This window comes from Durio zibethinus, chromosome 1 (assembly GCF_047325235.1).
Source record: "Durio zibethinus cultivar Kanyao isolate XHJ-2024 chromosome 1, ASM4732523v1, whole genome shotgun sequence".
In the NCBI taxonomy this organism is placed as follows: domain Eukaryota; kingdom Viridiplantae; phylum Streptophyta; class Magnoliopsida; order Malvales; family Malvaceae; genus Durio; species Durio zibethinus.
Genome location: NC_143162.1, coordinates 2,404,048 through 2,423,985, shown reverse-complemented (window position 1 = coordinate 2,423,985; position 19,938 = coordinate 2,404,048). Strand labels below are relative to the sequence as shown.

Genomic DNA, 19,938 nt, shown 5'->3' with positions numbered 1-19,938 from the left:
TAATATAAATTCAAAATGACTCAAAAAAATTAAACTCAAATTGATCCAAATTTAAAATAACTTAAATTTTTTTAATCAAAATAACAAACCTAAAATGACCTAATTCAATTTGAACTAAATCAAATCCTATTTGACATCTTACATTGTAATTATTATAACAATGTAAACCATTTATACCAAAATAATTGGTTAATACTCTTTTATATAGAAACTGACAGTCCGACCGTGGAATAATAAATTAGAGGTATTTGGGGTAAAGTTTAGGATTATAATTATTATAACAATGTAAATAATTTTTATCATAATAAAATTTTATTTAAATATAATAAAAATATAAAAACTTAATTAAATAAAATGGTAAAATTCATACACTCTTTTATTATTTTAGCCTTTTGTTTTAAATGTTGTATCTCATTTGTATGCCATGATATCTTTGTTAAATGTTCAACTGTTCAGTTGACATTGTGAAATGATTATGTTGATCAGATTCTGAACAATCTTGATTCAACTTTTAAACATGAAATTGTTTATATTATTAAAAGGGATTGATTCTGAACTATCTTGGTTCATCTGAGGGATTTTTTTTAATGATAAATTATCTTCATATTTGAGTTAAATCGTGGTGTAATTTATCCTCTATAAATCGATGTGGGTTTGATGCATTACATTTATTTGTTGCACTGATGATGTTTCTCAGCCTGTTGTTCATAGTCTTGAGCCTGGTAGGAATCGTGTTATTTGTTGATCCTGATTTTGATGTTATTTGTACTGTTCCGAAATTGTTCGCAACTGCATGTGGTGATTGCGATCAGGTCTGATGAGATTGTCTGCATTTTTTTTCTAAATTTTTTTTTATTTTATAAATTTTTGGATTGGTAAAATAATTTTAATATTTTTTATTACATTTGGAATTTTCTTCTCCATGCATGCCACGTTTCTTTCTCTGTCGCCATTGCAAACTTCCACGTAAGTTTTGTCTCTATCGACTTTCCAAGTGTAATATCAACAATATCCAGAAGCAATCAGATCCACCCTCCCTTTCGTTATTTAAATGAAGATGGATTCAAGAAATCTACTGTTTGCGTGTGAAAGAGAGAAGTTTCGGAGATGGAAACAACAAGTACTGCTTCAACTGTAAGGACCGAAAAGCTGCAGCCGCTGCAGCATCAACCTTTGAGGCCAGAACAGGGGGTGAGAAAGATGAGAGCAATGGTGGGTATTGACGATGAGAGTTTCCATGCACTCTAATGGACCCTTGATAACCTCTTGGATCGTGTCACAGCAGCCGCACCTGAAGCTAGCGAAGACGATGGTTTGCTGATCACTCTTGTTCATGTTCAGCAGCCTTTCTACCGCTACCTTATCCCTGCTGGACCCGGAGGCACAGTTCAGATCACCACATATATATCAGACTATTCCATTTGTGATCGCCTCTTTCTTCTTTCTTGAAGAATGAAGAATCAATTGTTTTGAGTTTCCATTCAAGTTTTATACTAAGTGATCAAATAAATTATTATCTTCATTCAATTATGGCAATAAGATGTAATATAAAATAACATATAAGTTTTATTGTGTTTTCTACAGAATTTTACATGCCATCTTCAGTGGAGAAATCGATAAAGAATGATCAAGAACAAATTTCGAAAGCTTTACTCAATCGTGCATCGCATATGTGCAAGGATAAAATGGTATACCACAAAAGAATTCCTATGTATATTTTAAAGAAGTAATAAGCTAATTGCATGCTTTCATGCATTGCCATATGATCTTATTTAAACGTTGTTTTTTGACATGCAGGTTAAAGTAGAGACTTTGATTCTTGAAGGCGATCCAAAAGAAGAGATATGCCAAGCAACTGAGCAAATGCATGTTGATCTTCTTATCGTAGGCAACCGCAACCTTGGAAAGATTAAGAGGTGATTTCTATAAATTACCTTTATGGCAAATCCTAAGATGTCTTAATGTACCTAACAATGAGAAAAAAATCAAGAAAGCAAAATATTAATTTGAAATTATAGTGTTTAGTTGGATTTTTTTAATTTCATATTAAATATTAAATGTATATATTAAATTTAAATCACATATATTAAATTCGAATTGAATTTTGAATCGAGATATGAAAAATAATAAAATTAAACTAAATCGAATTATATTTTTATTAATTTATATATATTTAAAATTTTTATAAAATAAAAATAATTATTTTATATATAAATCTATTTAAATATATTAAAAATTTTATGAAAATAATATAAAAAAAATTAAACTTTAAAAGTCAATGAATTGAATTAAATCGAATTAATAGAATTCAATTCAATTTTAAAAATCAAATTTTAAAATTTTATAATATTATATATTATCTAAAAAAATTAAATCTCATTCAATTTGATTTGAACTATTATCATTTTTATTAACAAAATTTTGAATATAAATCAGAATTTATTTTATTTAATTTATACAATTACATTTAAAAAATATTATTTAACATATTTAAAATTTAAATTTTAACATAAATTTTTTTTCTATTTTTATATTACAATTTTTAAAAAAATTTGAATAAACGTAATTTTAATATTTCTTCGTTCATACGATTAAGTATTGGTTGATGATTGATTGCTTGTAATTGTAAATTTACTTGTTTTATTTAATTTGGTTGCAGAGCTTTCTTCGGTAGTGTAAGTGACTATTATGCTCATCATGCAAATTGCCCCGTCCTTATTGTGAAGCCACCAAAAGAAGCCAACGAAGCAGCGACCAATGCGCCCAATTGAGCGGCTTTCTATTCTATAGGTGTTATCATCAGCACAAAGCGTATCCTAATTTTATTTACTTGTGCAATTGTTGAATTTCTATACGGCCGGTTAAAACGTGTTATGTACATTTCCTTTTTAAAAAAGAAAATTACCACTTTCACCATGGTATTAAATAAAATTGGGAGAAAAAAGTCATTTTTATTTTTATTTATCATTAACATTTTTGAACCAGTCAATTAAGTGAGACAGATCAGGATCGGTGGGGGTTTTTTAAAAAGCTTGGTCAAGGTTTAATCTAGCCTATTGGACTTAATATATTAATAAAATAAATTTCAACATAAACTTAAATTTTATGACACATGCGATGCGGCCAGTGTTCATGTGAATCAACATATTTATTTAGAGTGTTCATGAATGTCTTAAAAATTAAAAAATTAAAAAAAAATTGAAAAATTATTTTTATTGATAAAATTATTAAATTTAATAAATTCATCTATAATTTTTTATATATTATAAATAAAAATGTAAAAAAATTTAGCTTTCACTATAAATATATACGTTCAGGCTAAACAAATTGCTTACTAGTTCTGTTATCTAGCACTGAACTAATCCTCAAATGTTAATTTTCGACCCTATAAAGTATTATTTGTTATTGTTTATTTTGATCCAAAAGTCTAATAACATTTGTGAAGATTCGTACTTAACTTGTAAGATATTATCTGTTTTGACTCGAAGATTTTATGATTTTATTTTACAAAAGATATCTTATAAATTTTGATTTAAATTTTTATATATATATCATATCATATCTATGTATTTTTTTAATATGAAATTGAATGTGCATTCTTTTAATGTAAAATTAGAAATGCATTATTTGAATGTGAGATTGGAGACATTATAATAATTCTCATTATTTCGAATCTTTCACCATTTTTTTTTCTTTATTTTAAGGAATGAAAAGTGGAATTGAGAATTGGGGAATTCTTATTTTCCCAGTGAAGGTTGCCAACTTGGTACCTACATAAATTGTGAAACAGATGGTTTCCGTGGCATAAACTACAACAACTTTTGCATGCAGACACTGGAATTTTTTGATCCAAAAGCATGATGCCAGCTCTTTCAATACATGTCATCCCAAACTTCCACGTTTCCCATACTTGTTTCCAAGTGTGCAATCAACATTCAAACAGCACATTCAAATATTCAACAAGAATCTCGTCTTTGGCATATAAAAACACAATTGAAAGGATTTTCCATTTCATTGCTTGCTAGGGGAAAAAATGAGAGTTATGGTGGGTATTGATGAGAGCGATGAGAGTTTCTAGGCTCTTGAGTGGGCCGTCAATAACCTTTTCAATGGCCTGATCGGTGCAGCACCAGGTGTAGCTGGTGGGGAACCAAGCTTGCTCACCTTGGTTCATGTACACCAACCTCCCAAGCACTATGGCGTCGCCCCTTCTGCCTTCCCTGCTGGACCAGGAGTTGCAGGTAAGTGAAAAAGCTGTATAATCCCTGATATAATTGTGTTGTCTTGTTATATCTTGCTAATTTCTTCACCACTTTCCTTTTTTCTGATCAACAATTGCTAAGTACTATCAATAGCATATGATTTCCTGGTTTCTCATCTAAGAAGCAGCTTATCCTACACTGGTGAGGAAATCCCAAGAACAAATTTCAGCTGGTATTCTCTCCCGTGCTTTAGAGATATGCAACAAGAAGGTGGTAACTCAAGAACATTTATTTTGTGCCATTTTTGAGGGATTTTCAATCTAATTCCGATCCATGCTTGGAACTTGAGCAACATTCAGTTATATAGCCATTCAAGCTTATTATTCATCTTTGCAATATTTAAATTGAGCATATGATATGGAAACTGACAAAAAGAAAAATATGAAGGCAAATAGACTGGATCAATAATAATGTAGATAAAAGCAAAAACTCTTGAGGGAGATCCAAAGGATATGATATGTGAAATTAGTGAACAAATGAATGTCGACCTCCTTATTGTTGGCTGCCGTGGCCTTGGAAAGATTAAAAGGTAATTTTAAACATCATACATTTTAGTTGACCTCTTAACCTTTCCCTGATCTTTCTCGGCATGAGTGCTTTTCCCCTTTTTTTTTTCCTTTTTTTCTGTCAGAATAAATAATGAACTTTTATGCTTATTATTTATTATCACCAAATGTTCACTATTCACCCAATACTTAACTCCCATTAGATAAAGCATAAACACTTTTTGTAACTATCAATTTCTATCATTGTATGTACTTAATACACATATCATGTAACTCCCATTCCCATTTTGGAAACCTATGAGAGCTCTCATAATTTATTTAAGAGATTTTAGATTTTGGCAGATTTCCTACAATTTTCTTTCAAATTCTCTTCCCAATTTTATTCTCCTCTCTTCTCAGTCTTGTTTCATTGTCTACCATCATTTGCCCTTGCTTTCAATACTTTTATGGACTGTTTAAGTTTTTTTTTTTTTTCGGTCATCTCCCAACATATTTTGTTTTACTTTATTGTAACTATGCAACTATGCCGAGTGATAAACCATAAATCTAATAGTACTAGAGCAAAGGCCAAATATCAGATCCATGTTCATGTTTTATATAATTAGACCAATCTACTTTTCAAAAATTTTGCGGCATTTTGGTTGCTAATATAATTAAATTTGTTGGTGATTTGCAGAGTCTTCTTAGGAAGTGTAAGTGACTATTGTGCACACCATGCAAAATGTCCAACTCTAATTGTGAAGCCACCAAGGGATCAGGCCAGCAAGTAAAAGCAAAGACTAAGGCTTCCCTAGGATTTGTCTTTCCAATGGCACCGATATATAGAGTTAATCATGTTTGCTTGTGAACTCTATATGGAGTAAAATATCATAAGAAATGGTTGGAAAGCCCTTTAACACAAAGAAAGCAATACCCTTAATTGCTCGTGATCTTTGCCTATGGATTATGCAATCAGATTGATGCAGCAGTTTGCTGAATTTTTGGTGTCAGCGTGATTATAAGTGCAGGATTCACTTATAAGAAGTGGGAGACCATCAGCCATCCTAGAAGCAAGGAGGGGTTTGGATCTTAGGAAAGCTAAATGGAGAAGAAAACCACGCTTGCCAAACAGGCATGGAAATCATTTCTTTTTCAACAGTTTGCTGGCGGGCAAGGTAATTTCTCAAAATCTCTTTCAATTCTCCTGTTGATAAGAAGACCCTTCAATAAAAGTATTAGATGGTGTGAGCAGGAAGGGCTTAGGAGATAAAATTTCAGATGAGCCGTCCATGAGTCAAGTAGTGATCAACTCATCTGAAGTACCACCAGAAGTATTGATTATCAGGATACTGATACATGATCAGGAAACATTGGAATCTTTCTTGGTAGTAGATTATTGGAGGCTTACGTCCCGCTTCAAGATTATCACTTTCGTTAGGATTTGTGCACTAGATATATATCATCTTGTCAGCCGAAATCTACAAACATCTTGTTAAGGTGGGTGAAACTTTTTGAGAAATATTTGCCGTCATCATTCTGCCAATCTGTGAAGTCTGCAGCTTTCGTTCATTCTAGATGTCACCAGACAAACCTTTATTGAAAGCCGTTACTTGAATGCCCAATCTACCTAAGTCCACGGACAAAGTTGGCTAATGTGGTTGATCTTTCTAGCCATGAAGGCTATAAATTTAACCTTAGTTTTACAACTCCAATTTTCTGGTGAATTTATGTTTTGTCATATTTCTTCTACTATTGTTTTGGGCACATGGTTATATCACAACAAAGTAGTATTATCTTTCAGCTAAAATTTCCAAACAAACTGGTGTAAAAGCTTTTCGATTCTAGGTATCAGATCCGGGCTATCCTGGGGATCTCAGAAATCAGAGCCAGACTATTTGAGGAGGGATCGTTGTTTTCAGATCCTGGTGTCTAAAACAAATCAGCATCCTGGGATAAAAACGAAAATTACGCAAATTTTTAAATCTGGCAAAATTCTGGAGACAAAGGCTATGATTTGAGTAATAGTGTCAAGGTCCTGTATGGCACAAAGCTTCAAACAAAAGTTAGTACAATTGCTGCAGTTCATAATATTTCTTTCTGTGTTTTGTTGGCTAGTGTCAGAAATGCTATACAGTACCCATAGAACCAAATACAATATGGACGTGAAGGCGCAGGAACTAAGCCACTTGAATCGAGCTTGAGGGGTTCTAGTTCAAAGGTCAATACAGATTACATCTTTGTAGGTCAGCCCTGTAGCAAAATCACCATAATCCCGAAAATAAGAATAAGAAAAGGCCAATCACTTAAGAGTCGCAGTTCTCAAGCACGTACCTGCTGGCTCATAAGAATTTCCACAGCCACGTTAAGATCTCCATCAGCAGCTGCTACTGCCACTTCTACTTGTGTCTGAAACAATCCCAAGGCATTTTCATCACTCTCCACGTTAAAGCAGAAGTGTTTGCAAGCAAGTGTATGCACGGTTATGATAGTGCTGATTTGTAAGTGTGTCAATGTGCATTAAAATATGCTTGCAACCACCAGCATATACTTTGATATGCAAGTGTCATTGTATATGTAGCCATCACATGATTACAGAATAAAATTACTATGTTCCCGAAAAAGTAACCAGTAGATATGCCACACAAATTCTGTAGAACCATGAAAGCCATGCAAAACGAACATTATATAATATATAGGGGATACATAAAAGTCAAATAGAGCAAACATCTTATAATACAAATATACAACTATAAATCCTGCAAAATGAGGGGGATCTAATTGTTACCCTTTCAAAACCCATTGATACAAGTTTCTGGATCTGTTCATCGGAAGCAATTGAACCCTGTTGCATCTGGCAGACATGAAAACCAAAGAATTGATGAAGGATCTTATTAACCTTAAAACAAATTCTAAACAGAAATAAGAAAACAAATTTTAAATAAGAGAAAGAAACCTGAGGAAGTGGAGGACTTCCAGCAGCGGCTGCAACTGCATTATTCACCTGTGATCGCCTGAAAGATGAACAGGAAACACTAAATGACCGGTCAATTGCATAGAAAAGTAAAGGACAAAAGGTCCTTAGCAAAACATGGTTTGCTCATTGCAATAATATCTATTCAAATTCAAACCAAAGGGAGTTGGATAAGATACACTTGCAATAAACTCCAGAATTGGACACTTCAATCTAATTTCTTTTCAAAATACAAACCAGCTGTAGTTTTTAGAAAAGCATGCCTAAATGCCACATTGAGAAAAATTGGGGGTAATATAGAACAGAACGATCACAGGTCAAAAGATGTTAATGCCTGGAAAAACAAAGCTTGTTAAGAAGAAAACTTCTAACCGCAACGGTCTTTTTAAAACTCAATGGAGTTACATTAGGATTTCAACAAATATTATAAATAAATTTATACAAACTGGAGAAGTCCATTGCCACAACAAACAGCAGCTTCTTAGGCAAGGCCACTAGCGCTAGAATGGGAGTTTGAGGATGACTAAAAGACCGAATAAGATCTCATAAATAAAAGAAATCACCACCACCATATCAAGTTCCTGAAATGGATGCTAAGATTTCTAAACTAGAAGTTTATGATAGAAGCCAGATTGATATTGGCAAACTTTCAGACTAAAGAGGAAAAAGAAAAGAAAAGACACTATCAGTAAGCCCAATTGAGAAGAGTGATCAAAATGAAAAACAATATGATTGAAAAACACTTCCTGATACCTTTCATTTGAAAGCCTCTCCCCTGTACCAACCGCTGCAATATCCGATGGATTATTGGGACTACCATTATCCAAAAGTCTCGCTTGTAGGTTTAAATCTGAACCAACAGCAATATTTTGACCAGAACCAAGAGTTCTCCCTCTCCCAGGAAATCTGGAATCATCTTGTGCTGACTGCATGTTATCAAGAATTATCACATCAATTTATCTTTGACCAGGCTTTTGAAACTAAAGGGCTCAAGGAAGCCACAGTCAGGATAAAGCACAAAAACAACACAAGATCATCGTTTCATTTTCTTCAAAGCTGTATTGCGATATGAAATAATTTCACCAAACATGCTTAAAGATATTCACTCCAACAAATGCAAGGGTTTCTGCCTCATGATAGATAATTAGATAGATTCTTTTCATCAAAATTCCAAAGCTGTTAGTTACATGGCAAAAGACAGGCACTGCATAGGTTAAAACATAAGAGCAGCTACTGGATGAAAATATAATATAGAGCACAACGTTCTTGGCCAAGAAAAAGAACAATATAAAAAATTATCCAAAGGCTATTGACTTAAAACCTGAGCAGCTGCCTCCCTCTGAGGCATCCAGGAAGACAAGTTTCTCCAAATGTTTCCAGAAAATAATCCACTGTATAACAAAATTATCAGATAAGGATCTCATAAGAGGGGAGGAAAACAGATTTGATCAAGGTGAGCAAAATATACCTGGAGGGGGAATTTTGACCCGAGAAAGTGGGGATGTAGGCTGAAGGATTTCCACCACTGCACAAAATAAATTTAGGTCGCCTCACACAGCTGGCCTGAAGAGGATTTGAACAGCCTTAGATTATAATAACCATAAAATCATTTGTGAAACAAAGATGCAAATATTCCAATCATCTTGTTAATGTAACTATCAAAGTGGTATTGCATAAGATCATCTAACAAGGAAAAAATTAACATTTCATAATTCCTTACCAGTAACTCATCTGAAAATTTTCACAGATTCTGATTCCAAGTAAAAAAAAAGAAAACAAATAAAACTTATCTGAAAGAAAAAAAAAAGAAAAAAAAAAGGAACTGAGGGTATGACAAACTTATTAGGCTTCAAATAATTTTATAGACGACCGGGAAAGATAGTGATAGAATATATAGTGGTTAATGGCATTTGACGACCAACTCAGATGGTGAAAAGGATTTGGGTAGTAACTCCAAGAATTCCAATACAAGGCTTCTTTGACAGAGATTGCACATGCATACAGGCATAAATGCATGCTCACACAGTACATCAGCTCCATTATATACCTCTTGCCAATAGCATACACTTAGCCATATCTAATACTCGATTTATTGAAGTAAAATGAGTTCTTCTGATATAAAGAGGACTAAATATACAAAACTAAGCTAGCAAGTTCCTAACAATAATTTTTGTGCATCTATGTACCAAAAAGTGAGCTGCAAAAATTTAAAAGTTGTAAGGTCTTGATATGAAATCAATAATCCTAAGTGAGAGAAATATGCAAGGTTCACTGTCACGAAGTATACAACCTTGGCCAATGACTAAGGCAACACCTACACGTGCTGAGGTTAATAATACAGAGCAACTGACAGCCTAGTATAACAATATCACCATTGACCATTAGCTAGATAATATCAGTTCAACATTGAGTTGAAAAGCACATCATTTGATATCAGATAGGATTAATGAGATCCTAATACAATTCAAAAGCTAAATGCAGAGAAGCAATTCAAAAGGCATAGTAAAGGAACATCAATTGTTATCACCAGCCAGTTCCATCAAAATACTTACTAGCCAAGACGAGGTCTCAATGGCAGAGTAAAAGGATGGTCCAGGAATAAAGAAGTTGAATAAGCCATAGGTATCTGAAAAAGTTGACAACCATAAATAATTTTCAAGCTAAAACCAAATTTATGATGGAAAGGTAAGTTTTCAAAAACAAATGAGGAGACATACATGCAAAGCCAGACAAAATGCCACAGAGGTGTCCAAGTAATGAGACATTTGTCATAAGCAGCTGGAATACTACCAATAAGATAAATGCATACCTGAAACACATATCTAGTTATATAGCACAGAACTTATAAGGAAAATGGGAGATACCAAACATTACAGAAGCAAGGGACTGCATTTACCATTTTGCAGGAACATTAAAAAGACCAAACACACTGCAAAGAAAAGAAAGTCATGAATCAGTCAAAAAACCATTGAATAGAACCAAATTAAAAGAAACCTTTGCATCAAAATTCTCAAGATGCAAGAGACAAGTATTTGGACATTTATGTGCATCACGCACATAATTGATTGCACATTGGATGTCAATGCAGCAAGATTCTCAGTATGTAGGAACAAACTACTACTCATGCATGTGCATCAAGAATATAGTTGGTCATGCTTGTATGTACACTACCATGTCTCAAAGTAGGCAGAAAAGTTATAATTTTCCAAAAAAAAAATTTTTAAATGAAAATTTGCAGAAGGGAAGAATAACAAAAAAATTGTCAGGAAATATTGTTCCACGGTGGTTGTGGAGAAACTAACCTCCTAGATTGAACACCACTCAGACTTGTCTCTATAACAATCATAGAAAATAAGATTCCAGAGAAGCCTATCGCACACTCGTTCATGAGATTCTGATATGAGCGGAAAGGATTATGGGCCACCACCAATGCAATAATAAGATGAAATATAGCATTGCTAGTTGCTAGCAAAATTATCGTGTACAACAATCGAATAGATCCCATGATTCTCTCCAGTTCAGAGCCCAAAGGAACCAAAGCCAACATGTTGAACAAAACATGTAACAGTGAACCATGGAAAATAATGGAAGTGTAAATCCGGTAAACTGCAACAAGGAAGAATAAATTAAGAATGGTAACTTTCAGAAAAGAGACAATAAACACCAGATACGGTGGCATCAAAGAAAAAACAAATGAAACACATTCTTCTTTTAATTAGTTAATGAATTGCTGCCATGAGTTATCTCTTATTGGGAACCTAAATTGCATAAAATACAATTAGAAAAGACCAAAGTGAGAATCCATGTATTCTGGAATGTAAGGCCTATCTATAGGCAAAGATGCAGCCTAGACAAGACCGCTGAAAAAAAGTGCTTATTAACACCGGTTCTCTAAGGCCTATCATATAGGTGTCAAACACCAATCTCAACAAGATTAGGACAAGATTGTAAATCATGGCCTGGAATGAAATGGGGTAGCAGGCAGGTTCATGGAGTCTGCCAGCACAGCTTTCAAGTAGACTTATAAAATTTTCCAAGACCAAATAATACATTCATCAGAGGCATTTACTCTTTTTTTTTGAATAAATAGTATGATACTATATTTCAAACATGTTGCAAATACTGCACCAAAAGATATTCTTGGGACAATAAGCCAGGAGCTTGTAAATGTAGTACACATCCTATATATTTATAATTTATCTATCACAAAAATGAATCTCATTACAAGAACATACCTTGAAAATGCGATACAAGAGCCTCTGGCAAGAAGCATATTTCGTAAAAGGAGTCATATCCAACCAAAAGGCAAATCAAGTAAACAACCCCACAAACAATAACCACAGAAGATGTAAGGAATGGAATATTGTCCCACCATTGCCTTGCTCTAGTTTGCAGTCCTGCCTGTACATCAAAACCAATAACCAAAATAAAATTCAGTTTCATAAAACTCATACACTGAATAAAAATACACTCTTTCTTACTAATTAATAATACTAAAGAAAATAAAAATATAGTCCACAAATCCACCATTCTAAAGCAACCATTAATTCACAAGAGATCCTTCTTTGGTTATTAATTCTTTTCAAAGAAAGAGCAACAAGAACAAAAACAAGAAGCTAATTGTAAATATCAGCTTAAATTAAGTATTCATCTATTTAATACCAGTTCATTTGCATTAAATGTACTATAATTAAAATTAAATACTTTTTCTCAAATTAAACATATAGCCAAGAAAAAGATAGAAGCAAACTCAACGGAACTAAGTAGAATTAGCGGTAGTCAACTGAATTCAATGGAACTTTTAGAATTTTCTCAAATTCAGTAAAATTTTCCAAATTCTTTTTTTTTCTAGCATTTTCTTAACAACCAAACAGAGAGGAAAAGGGAGAAGAAGAAGCAAAGACATGTGTTATCAAAATACTGAAAAAAAACCCTAAACGAGAACGGAAAATGGGAGAAATGTGGATCTGGGCTTACCTCTGAAACAATGTTAGGTCTCATTGTTTTTTTTTCTTTTTCTTTTGGCGTAAAAAACAAGTTGAAACCTTCCTTCGTGAGACTGATGACTTTGTTTGAAATAATAAATAAGCTTCTTGAAACTACCGTAGTAAATCACTAAATCGGGGCTTTTCGAATTTGAAGATCGAGTCTTCTTTATTTAAATTCGGGTTCAGATCTTGGGTTTATCCGAATCCGGATTAGTAACTTGCAGCCCCAGACTCAACCAACTGGCTTTAGGCCGTGTTTGGATGTTTGTTTATGAACCCGGATCCATTGTTTTTATTTGTCCGTCTATAAAACGGCAAAAATCTCCCACTTTTCTTTTTTTTTTTTTTCTTTATTTAAGTACTACTATATTTATTTCTGGAAATTTTCTATTTTAAAATATCAGTAATTAAAAAATTAAAAATATAAATAAGACGTTATATTTAAGACAAAAATTCGTTGATCAAGACATCTTAAATTATTTTTTATATAAAAGAATTGCATTTGCATCTTAACGATCTAAAATTTGAATAATTAATTTATTAAATGTTAGTTTTTTAAAAAAATAGTCAATAAATAATTAAATTAAAATTTGAATTCGACACTTAAAGTAATTATATTTGATAATTTATTTATTTTATTTTTTAATACAAAAAAATTACAATTTGAAAAAATAAAATTTAATTTAAGTTTTTATAAAAAAAATCATAATATGAGTATAAAAAAAGATTACAAATATATATCATTTTTTAAAAATAATTACATCATCTAACTAAATTAAATTTCGGATTTTATAACCCTAATCCATTAACTAGAAAGATTAAAACAAGTTTACAATTTTCCATTGCCTCCTTTCTTAATTGATAATATAAATTTTACAAATTACTAATTGATCATAGCAATTATACAAATTTCCAATTGCCCCCTTTCTTGCTCAAATTTTTGAAATGGAAATCATACTCAATACTCCTTACAGGAAAGAGAGAGCTGGACTTATATTATATAATGCAACATGTCAAAAAAATAGGCGTAAATTCAAAGTTGAAACTCATAATTTCTCAGTTAAAAAGTTTTCTATCAAGAATAATTTAGAAGTTCAAAGTTCAAACCACAAAACTTAGCTTTAGGGAGGGGAAAAAAAAAAGAAAAAGATAGAAAAGGACACCAAAAAGGACCAAATTGGAAAGCTGAAAAATGTGCTCCTGTATGAATGACGAGCAGGTTAAGCACTCTCTTTCTTTGCAGCAACAATGAGCTCAACGTTAATCTGTGTAGTCAAATTACACCATATAGGATGATGAGCCACACCTATTCTTTGAGATCTGGAATCTAAAATCATGAGAAAACGGAAAAAGCAGAGAGAATACATAATCCCAAATTTGGAAAAGATTATGGGAGGAGGAAATGCAGTGCAGGGTTTTCAGAATCTGGGCAAGAATGCTGTTGTAAGGTGGAAAATGAACAGAAAAGCAGGTTGCTGCGAAGAGTTAAGTGTTGACAGCATTGCAAATGCCTTGATAATTGATTCAAATTAAGTTGCATGAACTTCATAAATAATGAATTTAACACTAGCTTTTTCAGGAGAAAATCCAAAGTAAGGTCCATGTAAATGGTGGCAAGAAAAAGGCACCTATTTTTATTGTTCCCAGCCTCCTAATCGCTCCCCAGGTTCATAGTTTGTGAACAGCCGAAACTCATTTCCAAGTTCGCTAGAGTGTCATGGCTGAAACTTGCAGGGATGCAAACCCAAAGAGCTCAGCACCTCTATCACCTCTCCTGCAAGCCATAAGGTACATTCTCTTAGATTTACTATAAAAAGCCACTGAAACAATAATTGACCTCCACACTGTGTATTATGTGCTACATTAGAGTTACAGATGTAATGTAGTAAAGATAACTAACCAATAGCATCGATCACAAGCTATGTTGAGTTGGAAAGCAAGCAAAAAAGGTTACCTGTAAGCAAAAGCAAGTAAGATTCTCGTGGTCGTGCAAAAAAAGATATTGTTTGAGTAACTTTCTCCAAACACTCCTTGCTAAACAACCATATACATCGTATGTATCCTACCATCAAAATTGTCCAAACATGAACCCAAGTGAAAAGCAGTATACTCATGGCAGAATTTGAAGAAACAGATACCTCCATATAAATATCTGCTCGGTAGAGTTAATGAAAAGTGTAGAAACCATTGCTATAACCCTAAATGTTGCATATTAGACTTAAACAAAACAGTGGTTTACCATCTTCTGAAAGAAATGTGTATAAACATTGACACATTCTACAATACTATACCTAGCATAACTCTATAAACCAGATCAGTAGGCTTACAGATTTCCCCAACTTACAAGCATCAGAAGAGGAATTTTAAATTAATATGTTGGTATAAAACTGGTTCCAAGCCTTTGATTTGGTTTTCATCACAAAGAAAAGAACAAAACTTAAGATCACAATATACACAAGCATTGAAACAATTGCATCCTCATATTATTAAAAGAAATTCAAGTAAATTCAAGAAATTGACAAAAATTATGTCTTACCAGGTAAGGAGGATCAGCAACTACAACTTGGTAAAGTATTTTTTATTTCCATCGGCAAGTCTTTGGGTTGGTCGTTATTATAAAATGTAAAATTACTTCCATATTGCTCAAAATGCTCATCATCCTCCAAAAGTTGCGCAGAGATATTAGGATCAATTTTATGAAAATCATACAAAAGCAAAAAGTATTGAACCAAAAAAGGACCAGTAGCATCATGCAAATGAAATGAGATCCTGACACTTTGATGTCATAGGTTATTTGTTACATTCTCTCTGGCACACAAAAGGACTTAATCGTCCAATGGTTCTCACAGGATCCAAATCCAACCAACTTAATTGACTATTATCTTGCTTTTTCGCTCCAATCGTTTGTAGAGGAACCCTACCTTCCCGGATCCATTCGACACGCGCAATTTCTTTTCCGTTGATACGCCCTGCAATTTGTATTTGAATTCCTTTTGTATCCGCTTGCTCGGTTAATTCAATAGCCTTTTTCATTGCTTTTTGAAATGAAACTCGATTCTTTAATTGTCCGGCTATAAATTCGGCAAGAATATTATGGTGCCCGTAAGGATTTGCAATTCTTGTAATAGCAATCTTGAGTTTTCGGTTCATACAATTAAGTTTTTTTTGCACATTCATCTGTAGTTCTTTGAGTTTTCGCGGCCTATCTTCAATTAATAATATAGGAGACATGCTAAGCTCCGCATACTCCGCATATTCTTGTAGGGGATCGATTCCGTAAAAGATGAGATCAATAAACGAAAATTTACTGAAATTCAATCTTTGTGAGATCGTTAATATTGTACCAAAGGTATTTTTAGAGTATACCGAATCAGTATAGCTATCCTTCTTCTGACACAGCAACGCAATTTCAAACAGTATATCGACATGAAGTGCTAGATAATTTCTTTCTTCTTCTTGCTTGTCGATGTATAACCACGTATCATGCGATAGAAAATTCCTCAAATTCCTGGAATATAATATAAGGGATTCTATTATTGGTTTAAGGCTAGAAACGAAAGATCAGGTAACTCGTGAATCCAACAAGTTTATAATAATTCATGAAGGAAATTATCATATTTTCGCAAGTCAATTAGATGGGAAATCTAAAAATTTACTTTTTTTTCGTGGTTGCATAAGAGGTTTTGTTTTTTGTTGTAAGCCCTCTTTTTTTTTTTTTTTATTTTAAGGAATTGCTTAGTCGTCTAGTAACAAGTAAGAGTAGTCGATAGTATTAGATATAGATAAAAAAAAAGAGCAAGGAATAAAAAAAAAATTTTAAAGTCTAGAATGGAGCTAAGTGTTAGTATCACGGGTCGAGATTTAAGCTTCGAATTCGCGCGGCTCTGAGACCTGGGCATCCACTCATCAAGCGTCTCGGATCAGCCTAACCGCCACGGTTTACACCATTTTAAGGTATTGTCCGCTCTGGTCCCCTGACCTCACGATTTTGTCCTACAAAAAGCGCGTCTCACAAGGGAGAGGTGGTGTAAACCCTTATATACCCAGTGACCTTCCTATTATATTCGATGTAGGATTCAAGACTCTTCCTTAGGTCCGTGACATTCTCTTCCACCAACCTCGTGATGCCCTCGTCACGGAGGCTGGCCACCCTGTCGACCTTCCTCGAAGTGCTTGGCGTGGATTAAACGGTTTAGGGCTAGCTCTGATATCACTTGTCACGGGTCGAGACTTAAGCTCTGAACCCGCGCAGCTCCGAGACCCGGACATTCACCCTTTCGACGTCCCGGATCAACCTACCCGTCACGATTCACACTCTTGTGAGGTATTGTCCGCTCTGGCCCCTTGGCCTCACGGTTTTATCCTACAAAAAGCAACTCACAAAAGAGAGGTGGTGTGAACCCTTTTATACCCCAATGACCCTCATATTATGTTCGATCTGGGATTCAGGACTCTTCCTTAGGTCTGTGACATTCTCTTCCACCCAACCTCGTGATGCCCTCGTCACGGAGGCTGGCCACCCTGCCTACCTACCTTGAAGTGCTTGGTGCGGATCGAACGATATAGGGTTAGCTCTGATATCACTTATCACGGGTCGAGACTTAAGCTCCGAACCCGTGTGGCTTTGGGACCCGGGCATCCACTCATCTGATGTCTCGGATCAGTCTACCTGCCACGGTTCACACTCTTGTGAGGTATTGTCCGCTCTGATACCAACTGTCACGAGCTCCGACCTTAGACTCAGAATCTGTACGACCTTAGGCTTGGAATCTCCTCCTTTATGCCTAAGTCAGCCTAAAACACAAGCTTACGGGCACTAGAACAATGAGAAAGGTTGATTACGCAAGATAAAGAGAAACATAATAACAAGGCAGAATGCTTGAATATGCTGTATATTCACTGAAACAGAAGTGTTTGATGGTGTACAAATGAGGATGGAGCAGTCCTCTATTTATAATTGAGGCTCCAGCTTACACTTAATGGTAATATCCCTAGAATAAAGGCTAAAATCATGAGATTACACAGATTACAATCAATCAAGATTCTAACTCCTGATTTCTAGGGTCAACCAAATCTGTCAGGAGACTCCTGCTGATCCTACAAGGTTCCAGAAGCTTCACTTGCGTATCCAGCACCTTCGGCCCTTCTGGATGTGATGTGGGCAGCCTGCATGCCAGGCCTTGGCTTCACGGGCTGGCCTGCAAGCTGGGCGAGCGTTCTGGCCTCGTCTCTTATGCCTTGCGCACGAAAACCCGCTAGCGCTCTTGGTCTGCGAGCCTCAACCTCTGGCTCGCGTGCTGGTGCGCCTAATGCGTCTGGCACGCCCACCCAGGGCGTGACATTCTCCCCCACCTGATTGCGTAACGCCCTCGTTGCGTCTTCTACATGGTACTACCTGATCTGATCCCCGAACTGCCATAAGTCATCTACTGGCTCTCAGCTCGCCTCACTGTCTGAAAGTCCCTTCCAGCGCACAAAGTACTCTTGTCTTGGTTGATAGTTTTTCTGTCTCACCTCTCGGTCAACTATGATGCTGTGGACCTCCTTCTCATATGAGGCCCTTGCTCCCAATGGCGCACGCTTTGACTCTGCCCGTCCTGGATCTCCTTCATCCTCATGGAACGGCTTGAGCATGCTCACATGGAACACTGGATGTACCCTCAGCTTGGGTGGTATATCCAGCTTGTAGGCAACTTTGCCTACCCTCTTGACTACTCGAAAAGGTCCCTCATACCTCCGGACTAGGCCTTTGTGCAACCCCCTGTGGCGCACAATGGGATGTAGCTTCACCAACACCAAGTCTCCAACCTGGAACTGCATATCCCGCCTATTCTGGTTTATCCACTTCTTCGACCTCTTTATCGTTTTATGTAGACAGACTCTGGCCAAGTCAGTTTGCTCCTGCCATGCCTTGACAAACCTGTATGCTGCTGGATTCGACCTTGTATAACCTGCAGCAATCGAACCGGGTGTTAGTGGTTGTTGCCCTGTCACAACCTCAAATGGGCTCTGGTTCGTTACCTCGCTCTTTTGCAAGTTGTAGGAAAATTATGCAACATCTAGCAGTTTTGGCCAGTCTCTTTGTGTGACCCTCACATAGTGCCTAAGGTAGACCTCTAATAGTCCATTCACTCGTTCTATCTGCCTATCGGTCTGCGAATGCATGCTGGTGGAAAAGTTCAAGTCTGAACCCAACAGCTTGAACAACTCAGTCCAAAACCTGCCCGTGAAACGCCCGTCCCGATCACTAAAAATGGTCCTCGACACTCCCCAGTACTTAAACATGTTCTTCAGGAACAATCGAGCTGTCTCCTCGGCTGGGCATTCATTGGTTGTTGGAATGAAGATTCCATACTCGGAAAACCTGTCCACCACTACCATAATGCTTCCAAACCCTTCTGCTTTGGGTAAACCGACTATAAAGTCCAGAGAAACACTCTCCCATGATTGCTCTAGCACTGACAATGGCTCTAAAAGACTGCCTGATTTCTTGAGCTCTACCTTGTCCTGTTGGCACACAAGACAAGTCTTCACATAAGCCTCCACATCGTCCCTCATGTACGGCCAGTAGTACCGGTCCTCGATCAGCGCCAAGGTGCGACTCACTCCGAGGTGTCTAGCCCACCTTGAATCACGACATTCTTGCAAAACTTCATTACGGAGCTTCCCGTGCTGCGGCACAAACAGTCTACTGCCCCTGGTGTACAGCAAACCATCCTGCAACCAAACCTGCCTAGTCTTACCTTGCTGGGCGTACTCCATCAGAGCCTTGGCTGTAGGATCATGCGCAAGTCCCTTCTTGATGCGCGGCACTAGTGACCCCTCTGGTTGGCTAATGGCAGCAAGATTAGCCTTCCTGCTCAGGGCGTCTGCCACTAGGTTCGCCCATCCTGGCTTGTACTCCATCTGGAAATTAAATTCTGCAAAAAAATCTTGCCATCTCGCCTGCTTGGGGGACAGCTTCTTCTGCGTCTGGAAGTAGCTGGTCGCCACATTGTCTGTCCTAACTACGAACCTCGACCCCAACAGGTAATGGTGCCAAGTGCGCAAGCAATGCACCACTGCAATCATCTCCTTCTCTTGGACCGTGTACTTGCGCTCAGTCTTGTTCAGCTTCCTGCTCTTAATCGCGACTGGACGTCCCTCATTCATCCTTAACAAGGAACTATATCTCAATTCAAGGAATCAAGTTCTTTCTCTAATTAAAGCATTCAAAACACCAACCTCCCTAA

The 19,938-nt window shown here is 35.8% G+C and overlaps 1 protein-coding gene and 2 pseudogenes across 4 annotated transcripts; 1 reads left to right on the top strand and 2 right to left on the bottom strand.

The window, feature by feature from the left end:
• The first annotated feature begins 3,686 nt into the window (after positions 1-3,686).
• Positions 3,687-6,581, top strand: LOC111310565 (universal stress protein PHOS34-like; annotated as a pseudogene). Its single transcript, XR_016340924.1, has 4 exons — positions 3,687-4,241; positions 4,390-4,472; positions 4,679-4,791; positions 5,445-6,581. The product of XR_016340924.1 is annotated as a universal stress protein PHOS34-like (transcript).
• Positions 6,582-6,721: 140 nt separating this feature from the next.
• Positions 6,722-12,773, bottom strand: RBL15 (RHOMBOID-like protein 15). Of its 2 annotated transcripts, none has more exons than XM_089758378.1 (13): positions 12,696-12,773; positions 11,954-12,119; positions 11,021-11,324; positions 10,615-10,647; positions 10,436-10,527; positions 10,271-10,344; positions 9,187-9,281; positions 9,040-9,109; positions 8,472-8,644; positions 7,701-7,779; positions 7,533-7,598; positions 7,079-7,153; positions 6,722-6,997 (listed from the first exon to the last, which is right to left on the bottom strand). In XM_089758378.1, the coding sequence occupies exons 1-13, from the start codon at positions 12,717-12,719 to the stop codon at positions 6,992-6,994; spliced, it is 1,257 nt and encodes a 418-aa protein (XP_089614504.1). In that variant the 5' UTR covers positions 12,720-12,773; the 3' UTR covers positions 6,722-6,991. The 2 variants fall into 2 exon arrangements, with proteins under 2 accessions (XP_089614504.1, XP_022766883.2); XM_022911148.2 differs by having other exon boundaries at positions 7,701-7,758.
• Positions 12,774-13,722: 949 nt separating this feature from the next.
• LOC111310928 (small ribosomal subunit protein uS3c pseudogene) lies at positions 13,723-16,267 on the bottom strand (annotated as a pseudogene). Its single transcript, XR_016340918.1, has 2 exons — positions 14,661-16,267; positions 13,723-14,480 (listed from the first exon to the last, which is right to left on the bottom strand). The product of XR_016340918.1 is annotated as a small ribosomal subunit protein uS3c pseudogene (transcript).
• Positions 16,268-19,938: the final 3,671 nt, after the last annotated feature.